The 22,750-nt window shown below is 35.7% G+C and overlaps 1 protein-coding gene and 1 non-coding gene across 15 annotated transcripts in view; one reads left to right on the top strand and one right to left on the bottom strand.

Annotated features, from left to right (window-relative positions):
• HDAC9 (histone deacetylase 9) overlaps positions 1–22,750 on the bottom strand; it is a 940,182-nt gene that overhangs the window by 740,215 nt on the left and 177,217 nt on the right. The window contains exon 1 of one of the 14 annotated variants that reach the window (XM_059171297.1): positions 4,570–5,144. The exons of the other annotated variants lie outside the window; for them this stretch is intronic. Coding sequence (XP_059027280.1) covers positions 4,570–4,585 — 16 coding nt within the window. The 5' untranslated portion in view covers positions 4,586–5,144. Of the gene's footprint in view, positions 1–4,569; positions 5,145–22,750 lie in introns of those variants that run through there. 14 annotated transcript variants of the gene reach the window in all.
• On the top strand, positions 11,673–11,779 carry LOC131830903 (U6 spliceosomal RNA). Its single transcript, XR_009353436.1, has one exon. It is a non-coding gene; the product is annotated as a U6 spliceosomal RNA (small nuclear RNA).

Here is a 22,750-nt window from a genome sequence, read left to right as displayed (position 1 = left end):
ATGAATAACCCTTCATTTCTCCTAAATAGTCTATCTTTTCTGTATTCCATTTTCTCTGACAGCTAACCATCCATCGCCTTCACTCACCAATTCTCCGCTACCTGCCTTCTAAATCATGTTGTTTCCCATGGTTGGGTTCGGAGCCCTCCTCAGCTGTTCTCACTTCATACCATCTCCCCAGGAGATCGTATCTATTTCCAGATCTTCAAATACCATCTATCTGTGTGCCATCAGTGGCTTCCCTGATGTACTCCCTTCAACGTTCCAAGAGCATTTCAATTGAAATGTCCAAGTCTGCTCACCTTTCACTTTGCACCATCCTCATACGTGACCTTCCCTAGATCCAGCTGTTCATGCCATAGGATCAGAATTAACATTTTCCTCACCCTTATTTTCACATCAAATTATTTATCAAATCCTAAGTCTTATACTGGATTTCTCAGTTCTGTCCACTGTCCTCCTTCCCCACTGGCACTACTTATTTCAAGCTACTAAGAGTTTTCTAACCTGTTTCTATGTCTTTTGCTTTGTGAGATCCTATTCTCTACTTTTTAACTAATTTAAAAGTAGTATTCAGATCCTTCCAGGGTCAGCTTTCAATCATTTCTGATTACAATTGTAACAATATGCAACTTCCCCTCCATGACCTAATAGGCTCAGCACGATCTTGATTCTGTTACTTACACCTCTAAGCAACTCTCCCGTTTTTAAACATTTCAACCATGATGGCCTTTACTCTCTTCCTCAGAGAAGTTAAACTCCTTACCACTTGGCACATGCGACTTAGAAAGTCTTTCTTCTGACTTAGAAAGTCACAAGAGAAAGTCTTGTGACTTAGAAAGTCTTCCCTGTGACTTGGAAAGATCATTCTATGTCATTCAGATTCATCTTAAAGTGAGCCACCTTTTGGTAGAGACTTTCCCTGATCCCTCAAACTATACACTGAATGCTATATAAATTTTTAACATGTGTCATACAATTCATAGAAAGCCCTTATGAGTTTGATATCATTTTACAGGTAAAGTAACTGAGGCTTAGGAAGGTTAGTAAGATACTCCAAATCACAAAGTGAGAGAAATTGGGCCATGGCTCTCTGATCTCTTATTAACACACACACTCCCCTTCCTAATGTTGTCAGTCCAATGAAGACAGGATATATTCTATGAACTAGAGCTTCATTCACTTCCTGCAGTTTTGCTCCCCCACTGTCTGTAAGCTTCCTGAGGGTAGAAGCTGTGATTATTAATCTCTAAATCTCCAGGGCAGATGATACTCAAAATTTGTGATGAAAGAGTCTAAAGAACAAAAGAGAGACAGACAGACGGACACACAGGACTCATGTCAAGGAAAAACAAATGCCTTTTTTATTCAAGACTTTTAATAAAACATCTAACCCCCAAAACAGCAGTGACATCAAAGAAGTGACAAATATTAAAGATGAGGACAGAAAAAGTCCATTCAGAAGCATGAGGGCACTGGTGTCCTATCACTGGCGGGGGTGACCAAAGCCATCAGAAATTATATTAGTACCTAAAGAAGGTGACCATGACAAGCCTAATGGCTGTTCTGCCTCTGTCTCTAACCATACAGAGATACAGACATTTCCAACTGTGAATCCTTTACAAGTTACCAGCTATGTGTTCTTATGAGATAAAGACATTAGAGAAAACACAGGTAATGGAACAGTTCTGCAAAAAAATGGTTTGTTGTCACCAGTACTAACTAGCCTCTTTGCTTTCTCAAAAATTTAAGAATCCAAGGATGCTTTGTAACTATGATCTTTTCCAACTTTACTCCCTCCCTGGAGCAGTCGCAGCTCCATTCATCCCCTACTTTCTCTGAAAAAAGATAGCAGGATTTCAAATCTCTTCCAATGTTTTTATAAGTAAAGCTTGGCTGATTCTATCAAGATGACAAAAGTTCTGTAGCCAATGAAGGAAAAATAAAGATGAAAGATTGCTGAATGCACCCCGACTGCCTGATAAGAGAAGTCAATTATTTTATATGTGATATTCTCATTTTTAGCTGGAAATTCCAGACAGCGTCCCTTTCAGGAAAGGAAAATTTTTTAAAACACCATTACTCCCCTGGAGGAGGAAAAAAAAAAAAATTCTCCAAAGTTGTGAAATTAACCTCTTCTTTCATTCACACATTTGGTTCTATTTTTACAGTTTTACCAGTAATCTAAAAGAAAAAGCATTGAAAGTCAATCCCAGGTTTTGAAAATGTCTGACAGTGTATGACCCAGTTCTCTTCAGAACCTCCCAGAAGAGTCAGCCAATTTTTATTTCGGCAGTGCATCAGTGTTTATCATTTGTTTTACAACATGGCTGCATGTTCTTAAAAATTGACGCAGATGAATTTCACCCATCGTTTACAAAAACTCAAGAGAGACAAATGGCCTTAAAAATTAAATCCACCACTGAGGCATGGTTAATTTACTAAAAGAGCATTTCTTTTTTTCCCTCTCTCAGTTCAATATTTACTTCCTTACAGCAGTAACTCCACCCCCACCCCACCAGCCTCTTTATTTGTCAAGATTTCTGACAAATTTCCAGCTTATAATTAGGCATTATGAACATTCACTGTGGGAAATCTATTGCTAGACAAAAGATTTTCCCTCCATTTTGGTTTAGAGAAACAGTGATGACTTTCACCTTGGGAAGTCTAAGAGCAACATCGTGGATGCATTTTGACTGCATATGGATGAACAAACTGATTTCTTAGGGACAAATGCTCTAAACAAGTGATTAAGTCAGACAGATCTGAAACAAAATCTTGGTTGTCTCCTATAGCTGGGTAATCAAAGGCAAGCTGCTTCATCTCTCTGTGCCTCTGTTTCATCATCTATAAAATGAACATAGTAACACTAAATTTCATGCAGGAATACTAGGGGTATTAAATGAGAAAACCACCCAGTGCCATGCCAGGTACACAGTAAACGCTCAGTCAGTAGCAGTCATTAGTACTTATATTAATGACACAGAGTAAGAATTTCCACAGAGTAGGGGAAGGTCCTCACTTCCCCACTTGTGGCCAACTTCAGAATTTTACCATCCTCATTACTAATGAGAAAAGTATCTAGGCAGCTTGCAGCCCTGGAAGGCCTGAGTAGGCCTACAGAGTCTGTCTCTGAGAGAAAGGACAAGAGTTCAGATGTGAGGCAGCCTCCCAGGCCTAGCAGCATTGCATACATCCACTGACAATACATCCCTTCTCAGGGATGAGAGAAGCCCAGGACTCCCCCCTCAACTTGACTTCTCCTTGCTCGTGAGCAGAGACACATTTCTGTTCCCTCTTCCTCAGAGAAAGAGAATGGAAGAGACAAGCTCTGTTACTCTTAATTCTCTCTCAGAGAGAATTAATTTGGTGAGTAAGGGCAAGGAGCCCAAGAACAAGTAAGATGTCTCCATGGACACTTTTTCCAGTCTCACATCATCAAATAATCAAAAGAAAACAATGTCAGAAAACAAACAAGTATGCTCAGACACATGTTTAGCTTTCTGTCTAAACAGAGCCCATCCCTTCTATCACTCTAATCACTTCAGCAAACAGCTGTGGAGCTAACAGAGTGAGCACTCTCTGTTCTCAGCACCTTGCCAAGTCTTTACACGTACAAAGGGTCTCATTGTCTCCGAGCCTCAAAAAAATCAATACTTCCATTTATCTTCATTTTTTCAGGTGAGAAACCAAGGTAGAAAAAGATCAGGAAGCTTCCTCAAAAACAATGGATTGCATGGAACCAAAATTTGACCCCAAATAATCTAGCCCCAGAGTCCACAATCTTTACTACTCTCCTCTATTCCGACTCCCATTGGCCAAACAACTAGAAAGTTGATCTTGCTTTTGTTGACTCAAAATTCAGCTTTCTGCAATGACATTTCTCTAAAACTTATACTACTGAATGGATAGGAACCTTGAGGCGATTCTTGGCCTCTTTCATTTAACGTTCAGAATTGGCATATTTAAAATATTGCAATGCTACAGGACTAAAGTGGGGAGCATGCCACAGAGGTGTGCATGAAACGTGGACCCCGAGTCCCTAACTCCTGAAGCTGTGTGACAGAGCATGGGCAATCTAGGCACTGTGCACTCTACTTCTGCTTGTATTTGAGATTTTCCATAATAGAAAGTTAAAAGCAATGCAAATTTAAACCACAGGCTAGATAACTAAAGACCTTAAGCTGTTTCAGAACCCAGAGGGACATCTGGGTTCGCTAACTCAATGACTCTACTGACAGTTACAAAGTCTGGATTGCAAGAACTAAGAATGCAGGAACTTATCTTTCAAAAATTATACTAGTACAAGAATACTGCCCCCCGAGTTTGACTGTGACCTATGTGGGGCAATGAAGATATTGCAGGAGTTGAATCTTCTGCCCACTCATGTTTGCTGTTCCTGGAGCTACTGCTGCTGATCGGAAAACCTTCTGCTTCCCCCTTCTCGTAGCAGGTTTATCTTTCCACAGCCTACACACTACTAAAGATGATTTGCATGATCAAACCTAAAAACTTCTACCCTTTATCGTTTTTACAGTTCTTCTAAAAGATTAAAAGGAAGAAACTTACCCGTTCTGCTGTACATTCCCTCTTTGCCAAAGTGTGCTGTGGTTTCGAAAACTAGCCCAGTCCTTCTGAACTTTTCTGTATCCGTTATAATATTAAAGAGCCACAAGGAAGGGAAGTGGTTAGTCAACTTGCTAATTTTATCAGTCCCTCCCACTGGTTAAATAGTACCTGATGCTACAGACTCAAAATCAGTTTTCCAGCTCACTTCTGTGCTACAGCACGACTTTATAAAAACAGTCTAACTTGAGGGGAAAGAGAGTGACAATATCTAGTTCGTAGGCATGAGACAGTTAATGAATGAACATTTTATTACTATTAATAAGAAGCCTAACAGACTACAGAAACCAGTGATTTTACAAAATGTGGAGGAGGAAGAGACAGAATGTCTGTCAGCTCCATACTCTCCAAGCATACTCTCAGCTGGGTGGGAAGGGAAAGGATTTTTTAATGCAATCACAGGACGTGTGGGAAGTCACTGGTGTTTCATTTGTTGATAAATTTTCTGTCCTGGAGTAAAGCCAGTTTACCAGATATAGAAACTTCCACAACCTGGGGCCCTGGCTTAGACATTAGCAATTAAAACAGGACCAAGTAGCAGACATGTGCCTCTGGACGAGGGAAAATTAAATAAATGTCTTCTGAAGAAATACTCCGACCTGTTTTCTAGGTCGTAAATACCTGTAGTAAATGAAAAGAAAATACAGCACCTAAAGACAGATTTTAATGAAATAAAATAATTCGGATCCAATTCAGAATTAGATTTTCTATAATCCAAGAGATTGCAATATACAAAACACTGTTTCCCCAGAGCTTTGTAACACATAATTTTCTGAGCTATTTCAATGTGTGGCATTTGAATTAAATCTGGAGTACTCACTTGGAAGTGTATGTCCCACTGTATCAGGAAAAAGATTTTCCCCAAATCAAAACATTATTGAAGTTCACTAACCCTTGCTTGCCTTTGATTGGCTGAGTAACTGAAAATGAGTCTCTTCAGAGAACTTCTATAAGTTTTATATAATCACATGTGGTGATGGTGATACAAGATGCAAGAAGAGTAAAATTTGGTAAACTAAGGGAAGCTAAGGAAGCTAGCAATTCATTGCAGTCATTTCTCCTTTCTTAGTATTCCCCCTACTCACCTAATCAAACAAGGAAAGGAAAAACTTTGGAGAGCTATTGAATTTATTTTCCATCTCCATAAGTTTGTTTTCTAATTAGAGCTAAGAAAATGTACTAGACTGAAGTGAAATACTAGTCATGCCTTGTTCTGAGATGCCAGCTACAAGTTCCTTGAAGAGCAACAATTGCATAGTTTAGGCCCTCAAGGTCATATCTTTGTATCTGAGTTTAAGAGGAGGAGAAAATACCTAAAATCAACATTTCACATCCATGACTCTCTCACTTACATGTGTAGCTTCTGCATCTTCAACGAAGGAAGAGGAAAAGACACAGAACTCTTGAGCAAAAGAGAATTAACTCTCTTTCTCAAAAAAGAGCCTCCCCAGGCTTCTATATTGAGGTGAAATTCTTCAGCCTCTTCCAGAAGCCTTTCTCCATTCAAACATACCAACCTGCCTCCCTCTGAAACCCTAGGGCATATTTCATCATCCTCTCAGTCTAATGATAGAGTATTTCTATGTAGTATCTTTCTAGAAGACTGTAAGCCTCCTCAGGACTTAGATATATCCTGATGCCTACCCAGAGCACTAAACTCATCAAGCACAAAGCCCCTCCCATTTAAAACAAGTATTTTGCAATGCTCTTTTGCTAACCTAAAATGAAACTCATAGATTCTAAATCCAACCTCTATTCAGCATATTTTTCAAAATCAATAAAGAGCTCTGACACAAGAATCTTTACACATCTCAGAAGTCCTCCAATGTTTGCCCTACTACCCTGTGAGTAAATCCAGATGAAGAGATGTAATAAGAAGTAGTCTTACAAGAAAAGTAGGCAAGTGAAAGACTGGACAGTTGAGTGAGCATGAGAATAAAATCCAGTGTTAAGACAAGAAGCAATGAACCAGACTTATTAGCACATTAAGTAAAAGGAAAAATAAGATTAACTGAAATCCAGATAACATGCTAAGGCAAATCGCAGACCACAGACATAAAGAAAACATGAAAAATGATTACTATTCTTTGTAGGAGCTGAGAACTATTCCTTATTCATAAAAGATTTCAAAGGAGCATGAACTTTCCTTTTTTCAATACTGAACAAGGGAACTACAAATACATACAGTTAGAGCTGTGTATGTTGGTGAAAATACCATTAGCCATGTTGTTGTCAGTGACATGATTTTCCAAATGGCGAACAATTCATCATAGAGCCTCTAATAATAAAATGTGAAATTATATAATAGTTGTAGTCCTAGAAAATCAGTGTATACCAAAATGGAATAAAACAGTTTTTATATGTGCAGCCTATTTTTGTTTTTTAGGCTCAAATAATTGTAAACAGGTGTTTCACCCACGATCCAAAGAAATAACTGAAATGCATAACATAAAAATTTTTCCACGTGTAGCAATGTCCCTAACATTACCAAACCCTTACATCCATGAGACTAGCCCTACTAAATACTAGAAGCACCCTTTGAACATTGTGGCATCTAGAAAACATTCCCATTATTTTCTGTCCCTTGCCTTAGAGACCAGGGCAACCTCATTAAAAACTACCACCCTAGCAAGTCCACTATCCTTGGCAAACTCACCTGCTTCAGAAGTCAGGCAGGAACATCAAGAAGTGAAGGAAACATTAAATAAAGACCACAAGTTAGGTAATGTGGGCTACCATCAGCTTCTATCCACTGTGACCCAGAGATTAAGAGTAGTACAGAGCCTTCCATCTTTCAAGAGAAAGTAGACATCCAGATTTCCTTTTTTTTTTTTTTAGGTGTTATTTATTTATTTATTTGACACAGAGACAGAGAGAGAGCACAAGCAGGGGGAGCGGCAGAAAGGAGAGTGAGAAGCAGAGTCCCAGCGGAGCAGGGAGCCCGAGTAGGGTTCGATTCCAGGACCCTGAGACCACCAACTGACCCAGAAGTAGATGCTTAACTAACTAAGCCACCCAGGTGCCCCTGGACATCTAGATTTCTAGGTGAAATTTCATTTCAAAAGATTCGTAACACTCTAAGGATCATATACAAATTTTCTACAGGCTAACATGATCTCTAACATTAACTACTTGGTCAATTAGAAAAATAGCAACATTTATAAAATACAGAATGTCAAAGATATGATATTTAGTGTAACAAGCAGGTGACCAAGCCCTTTGATCTCATTTTGTAAAAACAATTATACATGACTTATATAGGACTGACTCTGGAGTATCTGCTAACATGTAAACAGGAATTCTCTACTGAGAACCTTATGAACACATAAGGTTTTATAATAAGTAATAAGCAACCAAAAGTATACTTAGTTTTAAAACATTAGAGGACAGTAGCTATGAAAATTTCTTTGAACACAATCAGAAAGGTCCACAGTTAAAATATACAAACAAATAAAATTCCTCTCAAATACTAAATTAAGCTCCACGTCAAGCGCTGGTTAAAGACCAGATATAAAAATTAAGCTGCCTGCAAATCAGAAGAAGGATGTGCCCAAGTAAAAGGATTTATTACCTTGTGCTCCAGATAATCAGACATTATTTTATCTCGTTTATTAGATAGCTGGAGGCCACACAAGCCAGGATCTAAGACTGAATGTGTGACAACGAAAACACTCAAATAACTGTTGATTAAAAAAGATCTGGGGCTTTAAAAAAGTAAAAAAAATAAATAAATTTCCCTATAAGCTAAATAATAATAATTTTAAAAGTTAACCTTCAAAATGAAGGTGCTTTGTAATAGAGCTTGAAGTCCGGAATTGTGATGCCACCAACGTTGGCTTTCTTTTTCAATATCCCTTTGGCTATTCGAGGTCTTTTCTGGTTCCATATAAATTTTAGAATTATTTGTTCCATTTCTTTGAAAAAGATGGATGGTACTTTGATAGGAATTGCATTAAATGTGTAGATTGCTTTAGGTAGCATAGACATTTTCACAATATTTATTCTTCCAATCCAGGAGCATGGAACATTTTTCCATTTCTTTGTGTCTTCCTCAATTTCTTTCATGAGTACTTTATAGTTTTCTGAGTATAGATTCTGTGCCTCTTTGGTTAGGTTTATTCCTAGGTATCTTATGGTTTTGGGTGCAATTGTAAATGGGATTGACTCCTTAATTTCTATCTTTTTCCTATTTATAAAATTAATATTAGAAGCTAAGTCATGTTTGAATTCAATAAAATTATTTTATTAACTTCTTCTAAGGCTTAAGAAATACCCTCTTCTGGGGCAACTGTATGGCTCAGTCAGTTAACAGTCTGATTCTTGGTTTCAGCTCAGGTCATGATCTCAGGGTCCTGAGACTGATCCGTAAGTCAGGTTCCCCACTCAGCACAGAGTCTCCTTGTCTCTCTCCCTCTGCTCCTCCCCTTACTCACTCTGTCTCTCTCTCTCTCTGGAATAAATAAATAAAATCTTTAAAAAAAAAAAACCCTCTTCTTTATAAGCCAGTTTATCCTTCAATCTGTTGAAAACTTAGACCTTATTTTTTCCTCAAGTAAAAGCTTATTTTCTCCCAAATTAGAAACATTTCAAATCTGGTCCTCTTAGGGACCAAACATGACATCCTTGAAGAATAAGCTAAGATCTTGAAAAATCATACATAGTAAGACCATTTAAAATGCTCAGGTATACACACTCAAAATTATGCAATCACTACTGGTTTGGGGGGAATTTATAAAAATGTACCACCAAGCTGTATAGAAAAGAACTTTTAGAATCATAGAAATCTGTGTGGAAATGATGATCCAATTTTTGGAAATGTTACTTTTTCTTGTTAGAGAGTAGAGTCATGCCAGTGCTTACTTTGAAAGGAAATTCACCCTTTCTCCAGTGTTCAGCTATATGCTGACTAGAGCTTCAGTCTTTAAATATGTTTTCAAGTTTATTCATTTCCATTCTGCAGAATCAGAAGATTATACAGTTTGTGAACTAGAACTTTCCTTTCAGTTATGTATTTTAATTTTGATGACAAAAGCAGATGTTTGCAGGTTTGAAAGTTTTCTAGTTTAACACTGTTGGGGAATCCAGGGTAAATGCAACAGTTACCACTTGCCCAGCATAAAAGGTGATATGAAAATCTCATAAGAATAGTATCATGCAGCATGTCTTTCTGAGGAAAGCATGCCAGATGTAGTCTCTTTAAAAATGCTTTAAGTATTTGACTAAATTTGCTGCTAAGGTGATTATTTTTAGACAAGATCTTGCTTACTGACATATATTGAAATAAAATTTTTAAAACTGCCATTGAATACAATATATTAAATACTTGCTGGGAGGGGGTGTGTGTTTGTGTGTGTGTGTGTGTGTGTGTATTCCTCAGTAAATAGGACACACAGTATTCAGCTTCACGAATAATCAAATAAATGCAGATTGTGAAAGATTAACATTTTTACTTTCAGTTGAGGCTAATATAAGATGATGATAAGCATATGAGGTGAAGAGTATTCTCTATACTACTGATAGGAATGTAAATTGGTAAACCCTCCCTGGAGGAAAAAATTGTCACAGTATATCAAGAATCTTTTTAAAAGTTCATGCTTTTTGGGAGTGACTCTAAGAATCATTTCTAAGGGGGAAAAAAAGATGTGAAATGATGATTTATGTAAATGAACTTCCATTACACTGTTATTTTAAAATGTTGTTGGACACAAATTATCTCTATATGCCCAATATAAGGAGAATAATAAAAGAAATTAGGGTATAATTATATGACAGATTATAATACAACTTCGACAAATTAAGATATTGAAAATATTTAATGATGCTAAAAATTTATAATACAATGTTAGGTAAAAAGGATACAAAAAGGTGTAGTACTATCTTGGAACACAAACATACTCCATTCACAGCCTTCCACCTTATACATAAAATGTATCCACATATTCAAGAGAAAAAGACTAAAAGCCCAGTATGTGAAGAATAATTCTCTCTGGATGGTATAATTACAGATAAATTTTATATTCTTTTTACCTTTTCTTTTTGGCCAACTTTTCTACTTTGAGCATCAGGAAAAAATATTTCATAAGTCTGAAGACATCAAAAAATTGTGCAGTACTTTTCATGAATATCAGAATCTTCTCCATTATCACAGCAGCCTTTACTTGGTCTTTTGGCTTCAAAAGTATTTTTTATTGTTACTTTGGCTTTGTGGATTTCTCATTTTATTCCTTGATAAAGTGAAGCTTGCCTGGCAACTCAGACAATTTAGGGTGAAATCAACTTTATGTCAATGTGTTATGTTATGTTAATGTCTCAGCTGGTCATCTTAGCTACTCCACACAATTCAATTACTCTTAAAAACAGACTGCTAAAATCTACACCCAATTTATTGCAAAAGGAATAAGCAAATTTTTACCTGGGATAATAGTAATAGTGAATGTTGAATTTAAATCAAGTGAATGAGAAAGGAATCCATCTTCATCTAGTCTCCATAATACCAAACACTTGAAAATTTTAACTCATTTAATGATCTCAGTAATCTTGAGGGTTAAGTTTTCTTCCATCTATTTCACAGATGAGGAGACTAATTTTCCCAAAGCCTGGTAAACTGACCAAAGTCTCGTATTTGGTAAATGGAAGACCAGAACTAACTACAGATAATTTTGACTACAAAATCAATGTCTAGAATATAAAAAGATTTTTTTTTTAGACTCCAGATAGTTCACCTGTAGTAATCTTAAAATTACAGACAACTTAAAAAACCAAATTTTTGAAGATTATGAAATAAATTAGATTCTGAATGAGAACAAAACATGCTTTTGTTCTCTGCAGTTACTATAATAGAAGATGAAATAAGCAAGAACTGGCAAAAAAAATCAAAAACAAAAACAAAAAATAACACACAACTGAATATATAATTGAGATGATGTCTTCTGAGCCAAAAATCGAAACAAATGACACAGAAATGGTCCCAGAGTCTCATGCTTCATGTAGCCATCATTTGTCCAGTGTTTAATGGGGATAAAAAAAAAGTTTAAATTAGCAGATCTGTGCTCCCTTCGGCAGCACATATACTAAAATTGGAACGATACAGAGAAGATTAGCATGGCCCCTGCGCAAGGATGACACGCAAATTCGTGAAGCGTTCCATATTTTTGGATGAATGGATAAGGAAGATGTGGTCCATATACACTATGGAGTATTATGCCTCCATCAGAAAAGACGAATACCGGGGTGCCTGGGTGGCTCGGTGGGTTAAGCCTCTGCCTTCGGCTCAGGTCATGATCCCAGGGTCCTGGGATGGAACCCCACATTGGGCTCTCTGCTCCGCGGGGAGCCTGCTTCCTCCTTTCTCTCTGCCTCTCTGCCTACTTGTGATCTCTGTCAAATAAATAAATAAAATACTATTTAAAAAAAAACAAAGAAAAGAAAAGACGAATACCCAACTTTTGACAGGACTGAAAGAGATTATGTTGAGTGAAATAAGTCAAGCAGAGATAGTCAATTATCATATGGTTTCAATTACTTGTGGAGCATAACAAATAGCATGGAGGACAAGGGGAGTTAGAGAGGAGAAGGGAGTTGGGGGAAATTGGAAGGGGAGGTGAACCATGAGAGACTATGGACTCTGAAAAACAATCTGAGGGTTTTGAAGGGGCAGGGGGTGGGAGGTCGGGGTACCAGGTGGTGGGTATTACAGAGGGCACGGATTGCATGGAGCACTGGGTGTGGTACAAAAACAATGAATACTGTTATGCTGAAAATAAATTTAAAAAAAATTTTTTTAAAGTAAAAAAAATTAGCAGATCTTACATATAATTTGTAAATAATAAAGAAAATTCACATTTTTTTTAATTTAAAGGGAAGATTTTAACTAATATACAAGTCATATATTGTCAAATCAAATAACAGAAGAAATATATGAGGACAGAAGTAAAAACTGCCTCATTATCTGTACAACAAAAATAACCATTGTTGATGTGGTAACCTCCCATACTTCTTTCTATTCACACACAAAACACCATAGTGGTACTTAAGAAAATGAAGGCTGGTTAAATTGGCCAAGTGGTATAGTTGATGACATGAGATGAGTTTTGACCAGACATGTGTCCAACTCCCACAGGAGTGTTTTTTCTACCTCTCATTTGCCTAGGGTAGTGGGGTGGGCAGAATACTCCACAGACATAGAAACTGAAGTATGGCATCACTTTGTCTGTTTTTCATACTTGTCGAAAATCCAAAGTCTTAGATGGTTGACTCTGCCCTTTACTACTACTTCCCTTTGAGCAAATCACTGAATTTCCCCAGGCTGACCTGTAAATAATGGTGTTAACTTCCAAGAGGTCTTAAAGAGTCAATGACTCAGTCACTAAATGGAATTAAATTTTAGTACTTAAAATTCTCCGTTTTAGAACAACACAACACTCAGCATAAAAATGCAATGCTAACCTTTAGAATTTTAAATGAACTAATTAAGATGCCATTTGAGCCATGTGTACTGTACAATGCAACCCATTCTGCAAAGAGGAACAGATAATCAGTTCAACAAAAAATAGCCGGCTGTTACACTTTCTGTGGCATAAACTTCATGTTCCACCAAGTTTAAAAATAAATCTTTTACTCACCTTTGATTTACTCTCTCTCTCCTTACGTTATTACTATGCCCTACTATGGAATGCCTCCCTCTGCTGGGTTAAAGTGTACTTTGACTATTAGAACATTGAGGATCAGAAAAGGGTCAAAGAGTTCCACATGTTCTTTATTTGTTTCTAAATACAGTGCCTAAAAACCACCTAGATTTTCCAACATTTCTTTCGGGACCTTATTCCAAGGTTGAGAAACTTAGATCTTTAAAACAGTCCTGGGTTCTAGCTGTTTACACAGAGACTGTGTTGTACTAAGTTAAGATTATACCCTGTACCAGGCAGCAAAAAGGAAGTAGTGCCCAGACCCATTTCTTACCGGCCCATTGTGAAATGCAATTACAATATCCTTTACTTCCTGGGATACAAAGGGACAAGTCCCTCACCGAGTCATACACAAGCCAAATGGCCTGCATTCCTTTAAAGTAATTTCCACCAAGTGATAATCACTTTCTCCCAGTGCAAATATGTGACTTCCCTTTCTGGAAATGGTCCGGGGACCTTGCCATGTCTTGTTTAACAATAATAATTGTGTTGTTTCACTCCTGTCTATTCCCCTAAGAATTAAACTGTTTTTATTTCTCAAGACTAGGGAGTCTCAGGGACCATTTTAGGATTTTCCTAAGAAATATCCATAATATGCTACCACTAACTCGATGTCTTAGAAATGTTATTAAATGCTCTGGCCTTTATTTTCTTATTTATAAAATGGGGCTAATAATGCCTATTTCACAGAATTGTTATGAATATTAAGCAAGGTCAATTACAGAAAGGGCCAGCACATTGTAAATGGTCAAAAATTGATTAACCACAATACTACAAGTAAGCATAAATAATATTTATATAGTTTTCTCTTCTCTACTCTGAGAAGGATATGATAATGACTGTGTGTGTGTGTGTGTGTGTGTGTGTGTGTGTGTGTGTTCTTTCAATATTTTTTAAGGTGGCTGTAGGCTCATTCGGGCACTTTTTCTACAAGCTTTACCTTACGGTTTTTTAAATCCTTTTAAGATCCATAATCCTATTGAATCAGGAATAAAATGTATACTTAGTTTCAGGCAAACAATAGTTCAACAAAAGCCCCTTCAATTTTTAATTACTCCCTCTTTCTTCTTCAAGTTCACTCCTATTCTCTGATTTTTTTAGTCTTGAAAGCCAGTCAGGGTACATTATTTATGTTATATTCAGTAGGGAGGAAAAGAAGAAAAGGAATTTTATTCAGGACACTAACTCTAACCTTGAAATGTTATTTTCTGAACATTTGTTCTGCTCACTGAGCAATTTTTGTCTTCAAGTCAGATGTCTAAATACAGTGCTTGAGCTCTGCTTAAAGGCTAAAAATATAGACTTCGGCACAAGGTGATGGTTACAAAAGAAGGTGTTTAGAATATGGTTCAATAGAAGCTAAGGTAATTGAGCATTAGCTATATAGTTCAGCCTGAAGAATTTCTGATCTACATTGAAGCTTTGGAGTCAAATCTCAGGCCATTATCCTTTGAAATACATTTTCCTTGAAAAGAGAGTCAATTAAGTAAGTGGTTTCCTGAAATCCTCCACCAGGTCCTCAGTTTTCATCATTCGAAGACTGAAAGTCATGGAAACCTTTGTCAGCCTTTCTCTTTCTACACAGAGTACCTATAAAAACATGTTCCACCAAGCATACTGAGTCTGAACAGGAAAACTGGCCACAAAGCTCATGCAGTATTTCCCTCCTCTAGAGAACAATCTGTGGATAGAAGCCAATGAATAATTATGATGTTCACTACTACCATGTACAACATGGCCATCGTACAGAAAGCTTATTATCCTCCAGGATACAGAGATGACTGTGACTCTGTTTCAATCTCACAGACAGAGCTCTGCTCTTCAATCTCACACTTGGTCTTCCTCAGGCACACTAAAAATAAAGCATCGAGGTTGGAATGGGAATGGTAAAATAAAAGAAAGAATTATCCTAGAATGGATAAACCTGATTCTGTTTTCCAATGACAGTGAAGACCTTTTAATGTTTAAAATTTTATTCCTTTTGAGAAACTGGAAAAAAAATTGGATGAAGAAAGGGAGATTAGGTTACATAATAAAAATTTTGATGTTCTCATGAGGCAAGCATTGCCTGAATGAGTGAATGAATGCAATGAGTCATAACAATACTAAAAAATCTCAGTACATTATCACGAAATCCTCTTTAAGGATTTAAGTATATTTCATGAGGCTATCCCAACATTTTTAATACTTTCTCTCCAATGCCTAGAAATGCAACAGAGGTACTTCCTTAGCAAGTATTTGCTGAATGGATGAATATTTTCCTTTTCCTTCCTTTTTAACTTTTTGATCATTTTTAAGGTTAATGCACAATTACTTTCTCAAGCCTCTGAGAATTCCCCTTTCGACACTAGACAGAAAAGATAAGTGAAATGGAATCATAATCCCTTAATAAAATTTTTGTGTAAAAAATAGTAGTTGGCCAATTTACACATAGAATGTGAATTAAGCCTTTGAGAAAACTAGCTTCTAGGCAACATCTGTCCTTATTAAAAGGGTAAAATGCAAACACACATTCATACTGGAAAGACATTTGACCAATTTTTTGCATCATCTTCATCATGATGTCATTGGGTAGAGAAGATCAGAACATAAAAATTTCCCTAATCATTTCATTTATTCTTATCCCATAACAATCAGAATTGCCTAACCACTATTTTTTAGTAAGAATAAGGGTTAAGTTGGTAATATGAAAGCCAGGTAGGCAGATAGTGAGACAAAACAGCTAACACAGGGACAAGAAAAATTATATTCTAAAGGAAGTCTCTATCTGGACTATGTTGTGTCACATGAGTTTAATAAAATGTAGTATAATAGGGACGCCTGGGTGGCTCAGTTGGTTAATAAAATGTAGTATATTACATTTGAATGTTTTTTATAAATAAGGTTTTACTCTATTAGAATGATTCTGGCAGAGTTTAAGTTGTTCTTTATTTTACAGTGAATTAAATTTTATACATATCTGAGATAGCAGTCCAATATCTTTCAAATTTATCTCTAAAATGGCATAAAGTTTACTTCAAAACTTGGAAACTTCTACATCCATGTTTCTGAGTTTCCAGATTGGACTTTCAGAATGGAATACTCACTACTATAGCAGAGGTAGCTCTTGTTACAGGATTAAAATGCTTCAACAGAAAAAAAAAAAAAATCACTTTTCACTCTTGCGCTACACCAAACACTTCTTCATACCTTCCAAAGTGACCTTTTAAAATCGAATATATAAAATGCATAAAAGATTATGTCCCTCTTCATATGCACATATTCACAATATCCTAGGGCATTACTTCACCAGGAAAATTCCTGATATTTTAAAGTCAATTTTAAAACAAACAAAAATACTTAAGAAATACCTGCATCTTATAGAATTTTAAGTACTTCTCTTTTACCATGTTACATAAAAGGCATATCTAAATTTAGACATATGTAGATAAACATGCCAATCCCTGAAAAACCCTAGACCACAGAAGTTCTAGGGAAAAGTCTGTATTATATTAAACATGAGACTCCATTTCCTTGTTTTGAATTATTGGTGCTGCTGTGGCAACAGCACAATAGAGAACTTTGTTGCACTCTCAGCAGAGCTATTTATATTATTTAACCTCTTCCCTGGGAGTTCTTCCTCTACTGAGTTCTTCCATTATTTTAATAAAGCAGTCCATTCAAAGATTTTTTTTCAATTTTTTAAAGTCATTGCTAAATGTGAACAAACAACACATGCCTTTAAGCTGTTTAGGGCAAACATTCTAGACACGAAGCTAATCTTCTGACATGTTTTAAGTACCAAAATACCCATTTAACGGATCACGGAAATAAAAGGATAATTTCTTGTAACTGAAAGGAACGGCATATGATTTCTAAATGCTCTAAAATTTTACCAAAATATCCAGAAATGGGAAACTGTTAAGTCATAATTAAAACAATTCAAAGGAGGAGCTTTCTACAAAATCGAAGTTCAAGGTGGTATTCCTTCCTGATTGGAGGATGTTGAAAGTGTAGGGTTAAGCAAGTGCAGTGACACAGACTGGGAAAAAAAAATAACCATAAACTTTAGTTCCATAAATGCACACATCATAAACTTTTTTTTAATATGTATCCTCAAGAACCAGTAATATTAACCAAACAAAGAGAAAAATTCATCAATGAAATTTAAATCGGTGACCTGTTAAACCATGAACATTTTCTTTGGTTAGAAAATTGGCCAATCATTTAGTTAGATCAAGGGTAGGACCTTTCATTAAATCTTTTGAACACAGTAACTAAAATTTAAGTCCCATCTCTGGAAATCAAGACAACTGAAAGAAGTTGTTAGGTACTGAGAAAATGAGGTAGGAAATATAACTACCTGTGACTCTTCTCCAATGACTAAGAAATGTCTGGAGTAGATGGTAGTGCAAGGCAATATAGCAGAGGAAAGCAAAGTGGAAGCAAAGGACTATAAATAATATACATAAATGAAAATTCCACCTTTCTAGATTTATTGGTCATTTCCTGCACAGACCTGGTCTCCATGTACAAGGAAGTCCCCATTTTTCATCAACTGGCCAAGACCTTTCCCTCTTCTATCCACTTAGGCTTGGTGTTCCACCTGTCTGCCCTTCCCTTCTTTTTTTCAAATGTACTTGTTTAAATATTTTTTTAAGATTTTATTTATTTATTTGACAGAGATCACAAGTAGGCAGAGAGGCAGGCAGAGAGAGAGGGGGAAGCAGGCTCCCCACTGAGCAGAGAGCCCGATGCGGGGCTCGATCCCAGGACCCTGAGATCATTACTTGAGCTTAAGACAAAGGCTTAACCCACTGAGCCATCCAGGTGCCCCAAAAAATGCACTTGTTCAGACTTAGATCAGTTATCTTGTCTGTCAGCTTGCTCAGTGTCACCCCATTCAAGAGAGCTCGTCCCTGCTTCTTCAATGTCACGGGCCATCATCCCTACTTCTGCCTGAGTGCTCCCATTTTATCATTATGAAGGTGTTTTTATCTAGTTCTCTCACTCAAGTCAGGGCTCCTCAAGGGCAGAGTCCACAGAAAACTCATTCATTCATCCTTGTATCTTTTTTTTTTTTTTACTGATACTATAATAATAGTATCAAAACAGATTTAAAATTAGTAATAAAAAACCATAACATGTTTTTAAAAATTACAACCTTCCAAAGTATTTTAAAATGTGAACTTGCTCATATAATAGAATGCAAGAAGACATTTAGGGTCTAAAAGAAAAATAATAAGGATACAAAAAGAAAAATTTAGGAGAAAAAGACAAAGAAGCCACTTTTGTCACTGTCTGCTAGGACTATGACCAAACTTAGTAAATATTCTCCTATAAAAACGTTTGAAATGAATATTATAAAGGCTAAATGAATAAGCATTATTTCTGGTTTTATATTTGGCTCATAAAAAAAGTAAATTGGGTAAGCTGTCATTCCAACTATTCATTATTTCTTTATAAAATGTAACACCACCCACTTTCTATGGAAAAAAAAATCACATATTCTCTCTTATTAAAACCTATGCCCTCTAGAGGTGCTCTGTCAAGCTGAGAAATGGCATGTCAGGAGACATAATACGCTTCAGAGACAGATGTCCCTATTCAAAATGCATGTACAATGATCAATCACAACTCAGAACAGTCCTGAAAACTCAAGTGCCACACTTAAAAAACAATTACAGAAAGACATGTTAAAATAACATCAAAAAGCTTGATACACGCTGAATGCATTACCCAAGAAATTCAACAGAGTGTTTGCAGAACATATGAGGATTTTGTTTTGCTAAGTTTCCACATAAGAATTTTAAAAGTACAGTTAGAGGAAATACTGTGCCAAAGTCCACACCTGCTCTTGGGTGAACTCCCCTTGCCTTATGCTACAAGTTAGCCTTTCAATATCCACACCTGGCCTATCATTAATTTCATTTCAAGTTTCATAAAGAATTTAGTTCTCGTCATTCGTAAGCAGGACTTTGATTTTATTTCATATGTGTGTAATCTTAATACAGAGCAGTGTAAACATATTTTCGAGATTATAGGATTATACATGCCTATCTCATTCATTATCAAAAAGACATGTAATATTCCATTGCATGAAAATACCCCAAATTATTTATCCATTTTCCTATTGATGGATATTTGGTTTTAATTCTAGTTTTTCAGTATTATGAACAATGCTGAAATAAACATTTCTGTACATGTCTTGTGTACACAGAAGTATCTCTGTGATATACCTCCCAGTGGCATTGCTGGATGGGCCCTAATAAGGCACACAACTTGACTACATACTTACGAATATACTGCTCTCATAAGTGATACTAATTTACACTTCTCCCCAGTATGGTAGAATTTCCTACTGCTCCACATTCTCACCAATACTTGGTATTGAACTTTGTTATTTTGTCAGAACAATGGTTGTACGTAATTGCATAACACTGTAGCTTCAATTTGCATTTCCCTGATCATGACTTTAGGTTGTTTAGTGGCCATTTAGATTTCATTTTATCAAAATTGACTATTCTTATTTGTCCTGTTTTCCCTGGGTTACTTATTTTTCTTTTTGATATCCTGAATGTTAACCATTTGTCATATTTATGGCACACATATCTTTCCCCAGTCTTTGACTTGTTTCTTTTTCTTTCACTGAACAAATTTAATATTCATAATTATTGTTCATAATTATCAATCCTTTCCTTTGAGATAGTGTTTTGTATTTTCCTAGAAAATTCTTCCATTCTCTGTATCATATTTTCCAAATTCACATTTAAATGTAAATCCTTAATTCATTTGAAATTGCTTCTGTGCTTTTATGAGGTAGGGATACAAATTCAAATTTTTATCCCAGTACCATTTATTGAATAACTCATCTCTTTGATGATCTACAATGACATCTCTGTCATATATCTGGTTTCCACATATAAATTGGTGCTTTCTTGGCAATGTGCTCTAATCAATTTGGCTATGCATCAAGTATAATATTAGGGTTTTGTAAGAAGTCTACATATGTTATAATGCCATTTTTCCCATTTTTTTCTCTTTTTATTCACGACTCTCTTTTCTTTCCTTGGCCTTTTATTTTTTCACATAAATTTGAGAATCAGCTTGTTGAATTCCATAAAAAAATCTGTTGGGTACTTGATTAGAATTCCATAACTCAATTTGAGGAGAATTAAAAATTTAGTAACACTGATTTTCAATTCATGAGGATAGTATCTTTCTCTATTTACTTAAATCTTCTCAAATGCCTTTCATTAAAGATCATCTTTCTACAAAAAGGTATTTTTTATCTTTTATTTGATTTATTCCTAGGCTCTTTTTTAGCATGTGCCAAATGTTACAGACATCCTCAATTGTATTTTCTAACTATGGAAATACATTGTCTTGATCTTTGTATCCAGCGTTCATTGTACATTCAGTGCTCCTTGTATGCATTTTGATTATGAATCAATGAATGACAAAATGTTGGGATATTTACATAAGAAATAAAATCCTGTTACAATGATAAACCATAAACATACTATTGGGCATTATTTTGTTTTAATTTCAGTTAAGATAAAATTAACATGGGGGAAAATCCAGACACACACACACACACAGACACAATACTTAATTTTAAATATATTCTGTACATATTTAGTATTTTAAAATACCAATATATTATAACATGTTCCTATGAAGAAACAATTAATATGTTTACAAGGTTAACATATAATCAAGAGACTGAAAGGAGTGTTAATTTCCAGATGTGAAAAGTGCCCACCCAACACTGCTAAGGTTTTTAAGTAATGCTTCTCTTAACTGGAAATGTTTGATCCAAATGTGATAACTATACTTGTAGTATGGCTAGCACTCATCTTAGAAGAAAATAAATAAATGTTGGCAACACTGCTATTCTTTAACAATTTACTGCATTACTAAAATTCACATTTCCAAAGTTCTATGTAATCCAAATCAGAACTTTTGGTGGTAAAAGAAAAACAGCATTTGATGCCCAGTCATTGTTCAGCAAATGCACTATTCTACATTACCTGAGAATTGTTTCTCAGGCATTTTACTCTGTCCCCCCTCAAAGTCTGAATTTAGATTTCTTACTTCATTCAGTCACTCAATGATTTATCAAATATTTATCAAATTCAGTCTATATGCTGGGCACTTTAATACATTCTAAAAATACATTAGTAAATGGAATGTGCTTGGCTCCCAGTCTCACAGAGGCTTACGGGCTCCTGGAGAAGACAGATCTTAACTAAGAACTCACCATTCTGTATTAAAGTGTTATGACAAGGGAAGTGCAAGGTGCTATGAGTACAACTGGGGACCCAAGAGAGAAGGCATCATGGAATGCCCATCTTGAGGAAGTGTTGTTAAGAGGCTTCAAAAAAATTAGGAATTAGGCAGTAAAACAAAGTGTTCAGCCTGGGGGAAAGTCATGGGGTGCACAAAAGTTCAGATCACAGCATTTCTAGGATCCAGGAAAATAAAGGGGAAACTAATATCAAATATTTGTTGACTTCTCACTCAAAATACATGGCAGCCTGAAATATAAGGGCTTTCTGGTCCAATGTGATGACAAGGAGGCAGAAATGGGAACTAATGTTCTAAGCTATGGATCCTCTCTTTCCAAGACAACATGTCCATACCTAAAATGCACTTACACAAGAAAGCTGGGATTAATTCACAAATAGCTCCTACACAATCTCACTTTAATATACATGTCTATACCAAGTGAGTATACAGGTATACAGTCACACATGTGAGATTCAAATAACTCAGATTTCATTATTCTTTTAAAGTCATATACTATACACTTGCAGGAACTATATTTCCTCCCCTAATTATAATTTCTAAGGAAGTTTTACCATATCATGGCAAGCAATAATGGTGAGAGATGATCAATAGTACATAAGGATGTTTGCAATTCAGACAAACTTCACAGAAATTATTTCTTGAACATTCTGTATAATTATTAAATGCACTAAGTATTCTTGACAGATTGTGTGTAGTATAGCAAATCAATGTTGATGCTACATTTGTTCTTATCAAATCAACACAATTACAAGAAAATTTGAGTAACTTAATTTCAAAAAAAGTAAGTAAAGCTTTTAATTTACTTTTTTTGTCTTTTCATTAAAAATTGAACAAAATGCCAATTTGAAGATACAAAATGCACTCAAACGTAGCTGTTTTCTATTTTATTTGGCTTTTCTAAAGACCATTGTTCAATATGATTCAGAAGGTACACATAAAATCTAATCATAATGCCAGAAGCAACCATGACTAATAAGAGAGCATTTCCCATCTTCTTCTTTTCACCTAAAAACAATGCATTTACACATATGTGTACATACATATGTATTCAAAAAATCATTCTTTAAGTTTATAAACTACTTTTTATAAAAACAATGTCATTTAAAAGATTTGGTACATGACCCATGTTATGAATGTATAATATTCCA

Source organism: Mustela lutreola, chromosome 4 (assembly GCF_030435805.1).
Source record: "Mustela lutreola isolate mMusLut2 chromosome 4, mMusLut2.pri, whole genome shotgun sequence".
NCBI classification, from domain to species: Eukaryota; Metazoa; Chordata; class Mammalia; order Carnivora; family Mustelidae; genus Mustela; species Mustela lutreola.
This window is presented reverse-complemented; position numbering and strand designations above follow the sequence as displayed.